This window comes from Stegastes partitus, unplaced genomic scaffold (genome assembly GCF_000690725.1).
Source record: "Stegastes partitus isolate 25-593 unplaced genomic scaffold, Stegastes_partitus-1.0.2 Scaffold1564, whole genome shotgun sequence".
NCBI lineage: Eukaryota > Metazoa > Chordata > Actinopteri > Pomacentridae > Stegastes > Stegastes partitus.
In genome coordinates, this window is record NW_007579295.1 from 157,009 (window position 1) to 167,748 (window position 10,740).

At 39.6% G+C, this 10,740-nt stretch overlaps 1 protein-coding gene across 1 annotated transcript in view; it reads left to right on the forward strand.

The window, feature by feature from the left end:
* col27a1a (collagen, type XXVII, alpha 1a) overlaps positions 1-7,715 on the forward strand; it is a 77,345-nt gene extending 69,630 nt beyond the window's left edge. Inside the window, exons 48-61 of the mRNA XM_008300599.1 lie at positions 228-335; positions 1,015-1,122; positions 1,260-1,313; positions 2,247-2,309; positions 2,396-2,449; positions 3,659-3,694; positions 3,804-3,821; positions 3,938-3,973; positions 4,061-4,087; positions 4,227-4,277; positions 4,362-4,530; positions 4,627-4,736; positions 4,870-5,088; positions 5,201-7,715. Coding sequence (XP_008298821.1) covers positions 228-335; positions 1,015-1,122; positions 1,260-1,313; positions 2,247-2,309; positions 2,396-2,449; positions 3,659-3,694; positions 3,804-3,821; positions 3,938-3,973; positions 4,061-4,087; positions 4,227-4,277; positions 4,362-4,530; positions 4,627-4,736; positions 4,870-5,088; positions 5,201-5,347 — 1,200 coding nt within the window. The 3' untranslated portion in view covers positions 5,348-7,715. The remainder of the gene's footprint in view (positions 1-227; positions 336-1,014; positions 1,123-1,259; positions 1,314-2,246; positions 2,310-2,395; positions 2,450-3,658; positions 3,695-3,803; positions 3,822-3,937; positions 3,974-4,060; positions 4,088-4,226; positions 4,278-4,361; positions 4,531-4,626; positions 4,737-4,869; positions 5,089-5,200) is intronic.
* Positions 7,716-10,740: the final 3,025 nt, after the last annotated feature.

Here is a 10,740-nt window from a genome sequence, read left to right on the forward strand (position 1 = left end):
AGCAAATGCCATAGAATGTCCAAAACCAAAAGGTAGAATCCTCTGGAGAACATTGATTTATTAAGTGAATTTCATGTCAGTCTGACCCGTAGATGTTAAAACATTCTGCTCTCGTCCAAAGTAATGAACTTTTTATTTTCATATATATAGTTTTGTTGCCCCATTATTATCTGGACTAAAGCATGTTTATTGTGATCCTTTGTCATCTTACTTTCACATGTATCCAGGGAGAACACGGTGACGATGGGGAGACTGGCCTTCATGGTAAAGCTGGCTCACGTGGTAAAACTGGCGTTCCAGGACTCCCAGGAGATCAGGGAGGCTTTGGACCAAAGGTAAGAGGAAAAAGTAGTGTGCATGATAATGCATCCTTATTAAACAATGATTCAAAGCCCCAAAAAAACGCTGTTTTTACAAGTGAGCAATAGCTAGATTAATTCACTTATGTAAAGAATACATGACTATGAAAGCCTTAATTATGATGTTTATTCAAAAAAAAATCTGCATATTTGTATATTGTCTGCATTAATTTATTAAAAAGTAGAAATGTCAGCCTAAACAACCTTGATACACTGAAATTGATGAAGTTCAAATCTGAAGTTGTGGAACCCCAAGACGCATTTGTACTGTAGATATCTCTACAGTATACTGACTTGCAAAGGTGTCGTCAAGAAGATTATATATATTCCGTGTGTTTTGGGTGAATCTTGGGTGTTTGGAACACACCTCTAACACAGCTGTGGTCTATCATGCAGTTATGTGCAAACTCTGGGCTGTATTTAAGCTCTATGTCACTTTATGATTGGTATGTCTTTAGGGAGGTTCCTGTGACTGAAACTTTTTAGTAAAACAATGCAAGTTTTTCAAATAAGTTCCATGTCTGGGGAATTTGATTACCTGCACTACAAAGGAGACAAAGCAAGTGGTGTGCATATTCATTCTGTTAATTTATTGTCAATGATGATGCCACTCACAGCTTAACCCAGATGTTTGACTGCTTGTTTGTCCATCCAGGGTGAGCAGGGTCTTCGAGGCCCCAGTGGATCTGCAGGAAAAAGAGGCTTTAAAGGTGGAATGGGACTGCCAGGGTCCCGAGGAGATCCAGGACCGAAAGGGCAGCCTGTGAGTATCAGCCATAGATACAGTACACATATGTAGGCAGTGACTAGCCAATGATGCATTGAATTTTATGATTTCTTGATATGTATTTCTGTTTGGAGATGCTATGTTTTCTGATTCCTGCTTAAATTCTTGTTCAGGGTGACACCGGGGAACCAGGTTTTCCAGGAATCCTGGGCATTTTTGGACCAAGGGTATGTTGATTACCAAACAGCAACACAATTTTCCACAATGTGTGTCCACAAAACATACATGTTAAAATGTAGTGTGCAACAATCACAAAGAAGTCTAAGAAAGTTGTTTCTCACCACTACAAACTTATCCAACAAAAGCCATCATTTTTAAGTAAGCATTAAATGAGCCACTAAAACTTGATTGGTGATTTAATAGATTTTTTAGATTAAGCCCTTTGTAGAAGAGGAGGTGTTTCAGTTCTGAACAGTTTGCTTTCTTAAATGCATGTCTGCTTGCACAAGTCTGTTTCATTATTACATAACTATACGTCGCATTTCATACCACACATCAACACACTAGCGTGAGCCAGTGACTAGTCAGACAAGAAACCCTGCCAGTTTCTCCGTGAGACGGCTTCAGCACATTATCCTTAAGTTCTCCCAAATTACAGGCTGTTTTCTCCCATCACAAGATCCCATTTATAAACAACACACTTTGAAGAAAGCCAACAAAATTTCTCTTCACTTCCTGCTCATGATCTGTTCCTTATAATCCCCTCTGGAACCGTCGGTAACCACCAGTTTTAAGAATAGGTTTATGATTTTAAACACTAGCGCTGCATCCGTCCTGCATCTAAGTATGAAGCAAAATTTCCATCACGTACCAAAAACACATTCCATCTGTGTCTTGGTTGTGCAGCAGTAAAGATCTATTGTATTTTATTGAAATCACAACACAGACCCCAAAGCCAAAATTTGTTAGGACAGCTGGAAACGCTGCCTTCAATATGGAAACAGTTAGTGGATGTCAGATGTTCCATGGTGAGGCATAGATGTAGTTAGAGATAGGAGTTAGAGTGTAAAAGGACCATTTTGCAAAACTGACATCGAGCATTAGCGTTTTAAACAGGTGAGTGATGACTGTGTATAAATATTTATCACTTCTGTTCTTAGGGGCCTCCGGGAGACTTTGGGCCAAAGGGCATACGGGGACCAAAGGGGCCACAGGGCTCAATGGTAAGAAGACTAATGATCTAGACGATGTTGATAAAAAGGCTCTGGATCCTCTGTTTCACTCTGTTTCTCTTGTTTTTCTCCATCAGGGCAGAGGAGGAGTTGTTGGTCCTGTGGGAATTATTGGCCCCAGTGGAAGTGCAGTACGTATTATCCTTGAGATGAGCTTTAACATTTCTCTATAGCCACTTTCAGTTCATCTTTCTGTTAATCTGACAGCAACTGAAGGTGTCGGCTTTGTGTCTGAATGAACACTCCAGTCACTTTTCTGCAAAAGTTAAAAGGGCAATTTTACTAAGTCAGACCTCCTAACATTTCTGTATCACTTTAAAAACAGTGTAAGTCTGCTGTTATATTAACTGATACACAATACAAGTGACAGTAGTTTGAGTTGTGTTAGGCACAAGACTTTTCTACCTTTCAGCACCTAAACACACCCTCTATGCTGAATTATCCCTCTAGGAGTCTACAGGTTAGAGTTGTGGGGTTTCAGTTCAGCTGCTTTGGTCACGCAGTCTTTCTCTTTCGTACCAGGCTCCCACCATGATTGGTTTTGTTCTGGTGGTACTTAGGCTAAGTTGGGTTTTCTTGTGGGTTCTGTAAAATAAACTCATCTCTTTTGTTTAGCCTTGAGCCAGGCCAGAGTACCAAAGACACAGTTTGTGTGTCAAAACTATGAAACACCTTCATCATTCACTTTGCACGACCATTTCAAACCTATTACAAACTGAAATGTCCTGCGGTGAAGACTCACAAAATAGGAATGTAATCTGAGTTTTGAATAAACACTAACAAGAGTTGAAGTTTAGTTTGTTGGTTTCAGTTGTTTGTGGAAGTTTTTCTTCTGAGTTTATTAAACATTTGCAGGATCAAACAACAGCAGAATCCATATGAATGTCTTCGAAGTTAGAGAGTTGTGGGTATTTACACATCAAACAATAGCAGCAGCTTCATTAATTTCTTATAATTGTAAATAATCCCTGACATGGAGACAGGACTGATAGGATCTAATGGCAAGTGTAAAGTTCTTCACATCAGACAGACGAGCTGTCACATACAGTTGCAGTTGATAACGTGCAACCTGCACTTAAATCATGTGATGTAAGTGTAGGTTGCATGGATTTTGTTATTTGTGCAGTCTTATGCATTATGCCACTTAATCTACCGTCCATCTCATGTGTATTACAAATATCATGTGCAAACCATGGCTCTGTCTGTCACTGTTTTGGATGTGTCTGAAAGAATCTATGAGGGACATTTACATTAAAGTGACTATTACATGTTCCTTGTCTGAAAAGGGCTTGTGCTCTTGTTCTTCAGCTTGCTGATGGTACTGTGATCTCTCTTTACAGGGTCCTCGAGGAGAGAAGGGCAATCGTGGAGAGACTGTAAGTTTTCCTTACCTCTAACCATGTCTATTTTATGTTTCATCTGTGTGAAAAGTGGACCTGATAATAATATGCAGTCTAAAAATGTGTCTTTTCTCTCTCTGAACAGGGATTCCAAGGGCCCAGGGTATGTTTGCAGACCATTTTCTTCTTCTGTTGTTACAAGTGACTTGTATTTTACTACGGACACTTGATTGAGAACATAGAAGTTCATACAGCATGTATGTGTTTCTTCTTTATTAGGGATCTCCTGGACCTCGTGGACCTCCTGGACTTCCAGTAAGTTTTCAACATTATAGGTGTCACAAAATGTAACATTTAGGTTTCATGATACGTTGTCTGAATGACTGTTTTTATTGTCTTTAGGGCCCCCCAGGTGTCCCTGCATCATTTGTAAGACATGTTGTGTTTGCTCATTTTATTATATCCAATACAGATTTAAGTAGTTAAAATATGCCGTCATGTGTTATCCAGAAAGATACAACGGCACTGACTAAATAGGATGTTAACAAATTCTGTTGTTTTGCTACAGAGAGAAGATGGTCTTTTGTTTGTGGATTCACCCACCCCACTCAGGACTGAGGTGAGCGGAGTCAACACTCCTTTGTATTGTTACATCTTTTAATCTGTTAAACACTCATGTTTTGTCGTTTTGTCTGTTTGCCAGCATAAGCCAGTGATGGACCTGCCGATGCTGGACCAAGGTGCAGAGATCTTTAAGACCCTCCACTACCTCAGTAACCTGGTACAGAGCCTGAAGAACCCACTGGGCACTCGGGACAACCCCGCCCGCATCTGCAGGGACCTGCACAGCTGTGAACAGAAGTTAAATGATGGTGAGGATACGTGTATGTTGGGTTAGACTAATGAGAGAGGGAGAGCTATTTTATGTTTAGACAGACTAATGATCTTACATATGTTTTCATTGCCAGGCACTTACTGGATTGACCCCAACCTCGGTTGCTCATCAGATACAATAGAAGTCTCCTGCAACTTTACTGGAGGTGGACAAACCTGCCTGAAACCAGTAACAGCATCCAAGGTATTTAAGACAAAATAACAACCCCAATGACAACAGTAAAGTCCAGATGATTATGACATTTATCAAATGGTAAACATGACCCACATGAGCACAAAACAAACTTGTCAACCAGTTCTTTTTCTCCTTCACACAGCCAACAATCAGTGTTGGTCGTGTCCAGATGAACTTTCTGCACCTGCTGAGCTCCGAGGCCGTGCAGCACATCATCATCCACTGCCTGAACGTCTCAGTGTGGAGGTCAGCCGAGGATCAGCCGGTTACCCAGGGGTCTGTGAAATTTAAGGCCTGGAGTGGGGAGGTGTTCGAGGTGGGAGGAGAGCTCGAGCCAGAAGTCTTGGAGGATTCTTGCTGGGTAGGAATAAGATTGTTACCTGACTTTCAGATTATATCACTGCTGGATTTCAGATATTTATAACATACCAATGAATTGCCCTAATGGTGGTATTCGTGTTTTGGATGTTTAGATAAAAGATGGGCGCTGGCACCAGACCCATTTCGTGTTCCACTCCCTGGACCCCACCCTGCTCCCTGTGGTTGACATCTACAACCTCCCGAAAACTAGTTCTGGCTCGCATTATCATCTAGAAGTAGGTCCTGTATGCTTACTGTGAGGGCTGCAGTGTGTGTCTTCTGAGCATGGCGGGGTGGATGTATAACCACCCCTGCAAGACACATTCATGCAGGCGTGGAGATCGGAGCAGTCTCGCAAGTAAAAGCCACCCCCCACCCCCCAAAACAGATCCTGCTTCCCTCTGCCAAACTCCCATCGGACTGCAGACACAGAGGGAGGAAGCATGGGGAGCTGGGGGAGACGAGGAAAAGCTGAAGAGGAGCGGGGGAGTTCTTGCACTAATAGCTTCTCAATATGGCAAAAGTTTCTTCAGGCTCCTCAAGAAGGATCTCCACATGTTACGCCTACCTGGAGAAAAAAATAAAAGGCTCTATGCCACACAATCTCTCCAGAACATTGCTGAGTAAAGGGAGACCAAGGCCAAGTTAATCAGCGGACATTATAGTAACTTATTTTTATAACTGTATACAGTTTGTATACTGTGTGTACTATTTTGGAAATACCAGGAATTCAATTTTGTCAGAAGAGAAGAATTAAAATAATTGGGATCAGTTAAATGTACATATATATATATATATATATATGCTTATTATTAACTTTTATACATGTATATCTTATGTAAAGAAATAATCTTTAAGTGCAATAGAAAAATTGAGAAGATAATTTGATATTTTAAACTTATATGGAAGGATTTTTCAGGGGTGCCATTTCATTTGCCTTTGGTGCTCGTCTGCTCATGGTCTTGCATTGGTGAATTAATCCAGAGGAAGACTCGTACGCTAAAAACGAGCAGAAGTCACATTTGTATTCACTTGTGCTCCACACGGGAGACTTCAGTTTCCTTCCCTGATGTGGGAAAACCAGTGGCACCCAGTCAGCCATCAGTAAATTACAACTGTAGCCACAAACTAACGCACGCAAAGCCGTCCACATGGAGAAAGTCGGTGTGTTAAATGCTTATTGCGAAACTTATTACTCATACGTTATTAAAACCGGATGCCACTGATGATTTGGGAGAATTAGATGGAGATTAGAGGTCAAATTGAGGAAGAAGACGATGACTATGGAGCTCTAGTTCTCAGTAGCGTTTTATTAAATCCTCTAACTGTGGAGTGTGAAATTAGTTCCTTACTTATGATTAACAAGTAGAAGGGTAGGTGTTATTGTTTAGTCAACACCACATGGGACTGGAATCTCTCCTGTCCCGCTTATAGCAGACAGACTACAGGTACAGGCAGACCTTAGGGGAGAACTGAGCCACAGGAGAGAGGAGAGTGGGTGCAGGAATTCAAATAAAACCTCCATCTTTTGTCCCATCCTCCCTCTAATGCATGGTGCTAAGTAAATGATCTAAGGTGCTAACCATAGTGCTGTTATTACACCACTTTGCTAAAATATTCTGATGTTTATAGTGCATGCTTGCTTATGAATACAAAGCCCAAATAAAATATTGCCATAGCTTCATAATGCACTACGATGGTAATATTCAATCCAACACAACATAATTCCTTAATAGTCAGCCATCTGTTGTTTATTCCAAACTGTTTTTGTGAAGCGATTCTAATTCTGAGGGAAAATATTTTAGAAAAAACTATAAAAACTCTAAATTGCTTTTGCGTCCCATATAAATCAAAGGCTTTGAAGTATTGCTAAGAATAAAGTTTTCCTTTTTTTTTTCTGTACAAAGCCCCCCCACAGCTGTATGTAATATTTTTTAGAAAAACAACTAGTGGAGATAGTTTTAATTAAGTAAAACATTTCTTTGTTGTAGCTGGACACAAGTGTGTATAATTGTGTAAACCTTGCTGTATACAGTGGATCCCCTCTTGCTAATTTAATGTTATTTAATGATGTAAACGTGGTTGCTGACTGAGCAAATTTCTGTTGGTTAAAGCAATACTACTCTTTCTGACAGCTTTATATATCAGTTATCCCAACTGGTCTTGGAGTTTATAGATTTCTCTTCTTTTTTTTTTTTAATGTGTAAATTTGGGGCTCCAGAGAACAAATTTATTGCAATGTTAATTCTTTTATTTTTTTAATTTTTGTTATGTTGTTTTTTTTTTTCCTCTATGATAATCAACCATGTACTGTACCAGGACTGTGCTATACTATAACTTGTGTTTTAAAGAATTATGCAAATATGTGAATTTTTTTTTTCTTCTTCTTCTTTTTTTGTAAATCTGTTGTAGACGTTAAAACAAGCTAAGAATACCTCACAGTTTTCACAGGACTTGGAGCAAAGATTTTTTTATTGCCTTTATAATTAAACCCTGTTTGGAAATATCAACCAAATACAGCAAGTCATCAAACTCTGAACAAGACCATATCTGGCGCCTTCATCTTTTATCTGTTTACTCTTTAGTCATTGTTCAATGTCCATTTGTTCAATAAATACTTTCAATTTGTGTGTGGATTGTTGCTTTTTACCTATTTTGACGGCATGAATACTCCCAAGCCAACTGCATTAAATACATGATGTGAAATAGGGTTAAAGATTTGATTTTTCTGACAAATATTGTCATTTGTTTTGTAATATAATTTTAAAGTCAATGTTCACTGTGTTTTTAGATTTTTAAGCATGTGATGAAGGATTATCACATGAGACACTCTCAAAAGTGTGACAGTCACATGAGGTGAACTGCATGACTGAAAAACCATCATCACAGCAGTTTAAACTCTGGGTCAGATGTGCTGCATATTGTACAAAGTGTCGCTGTTACACAGTGAGACTGTCTGCCTGAACCTAATAATACACATTGATCAGTTGGCAAAAAAATAATCAATCTCTGAAAGTTTCAATTTGCTCAAGTTAAATAAAATAGAAACATAGGCTTTAAAAAAAAAAAAAAAAAAAAGCCACACCTCTTATATCCTAAATTGAGGCCTTTGTGATTTTCTAATTGCATTGTTTCAAATTGCGATTTTGGGGCACGAACATTGATTGTTTGTTTGGCCCTTATGTGAAATACGTTGTGCAAAACAGTTTATCAAGTTAGTACACAGGTTTAATGGCCTGCAATTAGCAAATGTGCTTTTTGACATAATGTTAAAGGTGAAAATCTGAACATTGACTCGAAGCGGTCAATCAGCACAGACACTGTTGCAGTGTGTAGGTACGCAATGCAAAGGATTGTTAAGGTCGTTGGTTACACAATGTATCTATAATTACACAGGCACCCAAAGTCAACACTGCTCTGACCCCAGACAGGTTTAACCTTCTCCACAATGTGTCATGCAAACATCATCACCAGCTGAATCATGATATTCACACCAGCAAAGGCTTCCAAATCCAACTGACAGCTCGTGTCAAAAATAGATCTTTGGAGCAACCATGGAGTCAAGGGTGACTTGATCCCAAGGCCAGAATAAATTGGGAGGGGACTCCATGCTAAAACTCAGTGTTGGACTCCCACTTAGCCCTACATGTACTGATCTGTGTGCAGTGTGCCTGTACGTTGTTACCTCCAAGCTAAATCCAGTGGCAATAATCCAGCGCTGGAATAATACTTCACCATATTGTACTGTGCATATCCTATTGCACTGTAGCTGTGCAAATCCATTAACAAAGCTGCATTTAATCCCAGTATCAAAACCAACTGGCATGCAGTAAACAGATGCTTATAGGGGTTGTAACTGTCTGGAGGCCGAGCGTAGCTGCATGCAGTGCTTGGTTGGTAATCTAACCATGAATTAGGTAAAGGAATGGCTCCACAAAAAAAAGGTCATGTGTGTGTGTTTGGTAGATATAAAATGCTGCACCATGCAGAAAAATAAACAAAATAATGATTAACATTAACAGCAACAATCACTTCCCTTGTGAAACTGTTATGCTTTTTTTTTTTTTTAATTTCTATAACCAGGCTGAACTTAAGAGTTACACCACATGATGTCGCTGTTGTTTTCTGGATCATCCGCTGTATAGCCAAGCCAGCTGTTTACACCAAGGAAGTTAGAGTTAGAGATCCAACTCTTGCCTGAACTCAGCTAAATGGGTAATAAAATTCTCTGAGTGTAGTCATTACTGGGAGCAGTTTTAGCTGAATGTTATAATTAGGCCACTCACTGGAGTAAATGTTAATTATGCTGTGCCATCATGCAACACACCCAACATCCTACTCACCACACACATGCAAATTACGTTGAAGGGCCCTCCTAACATCTTGATTAAAGGCACGCACATCACATGTTATCTGTTTCAGGCCATCCTTTCAATTCATTTTAAGGTTATTTTTTGTTTGTTTGTTATGCAGCAACACACGGGTTGCCTTCCGGGTACACTGCATAACTTTTCTGTACCTTCTCTACCTGGAGGCCTCCTAGATCCTGAAAACAGCTGCTTTGTAAATGTCCCACAATTGAGGTTAGTGGACGAGGAGCGTTCCTTTGCAGTGGCAGCTCAGATGCTTTGAAATGGCATTTCTTTCTTTCATCAAACGTTCCTCCTCCACTGACATTTTTAAGAAAGATCTCAAACTGTGCCTGTGTTCTGAGGCTTTTGGTTGCTCTTAAAACAAGGTTTTTATATTATTTTAATTTAGAAACTAATCTTATTAGCTGTTGCCCTGTTTTTCTTGTTTGTTTGTTTGTTTATTTGTTTTACTATTTATTGATCTTGCAAGTTTCCTCCTGCTTTTTTGTCTTGCTTTTTGCACATATTTTTATTGCCTTCACAACACTTTGGCCAACTCAGGTTGTTTTGAAACGTGCAATGTGAATGTGAAACTTGATTTGATTTAGAAAAATGAAAGAAAGGGGCCAGATACATGTTAACTTTTGTTTATTTCATGAAGGGTACATGACAAACACTTGACTTACATCTGTGTCCCTTTTGGAGGCTGTAACTGTGCCGCCCAATTACGATTCTCATGCCACCCTTTTGTCAACAAGGTTGCAAAATTCCAGTTTTGGATCAATACTGGTACATTTGTCTGACCCTGATAATGTCCTTGCCCCAGTGCCCAGTGCCAAATGTGCCCCATGTTCTTGGGCACTATCACTAAAATCTCTTCCTTTTTTCTTACCAATGTGCTGTCAAAGGCAGTGTCATATGTTGTGGGTCGACGTCAACTGAGATCATTCTTCAAACTGGCATCGTACGTATTTTTGAGCCTTTACGAACCTCCCCAAAGTGTTTGCTTTGGCCAATCGCTTTGTCTCAGTATCCACCCAGTGGTATGCTGCATTTCTACCTGCTCGTACATTCTTAATTTTACCGTCGTAAATCCTAAACTGCATTCTATGCATGTTTGTGAACTCACTCTTCGACAATTTTAAAATAATCATAACATATAGTCGGTGCTGTTGTGGTCTTCCCTCACTATATCTATCTCTTTAAGGTATCTGCTGCAGAGTTACCTTCGTAAATTCAAAATATTTCCCACAGTGCCTAAACGCAGCACCAGTTTCCAACGTGCACAATGGTGACGTTTA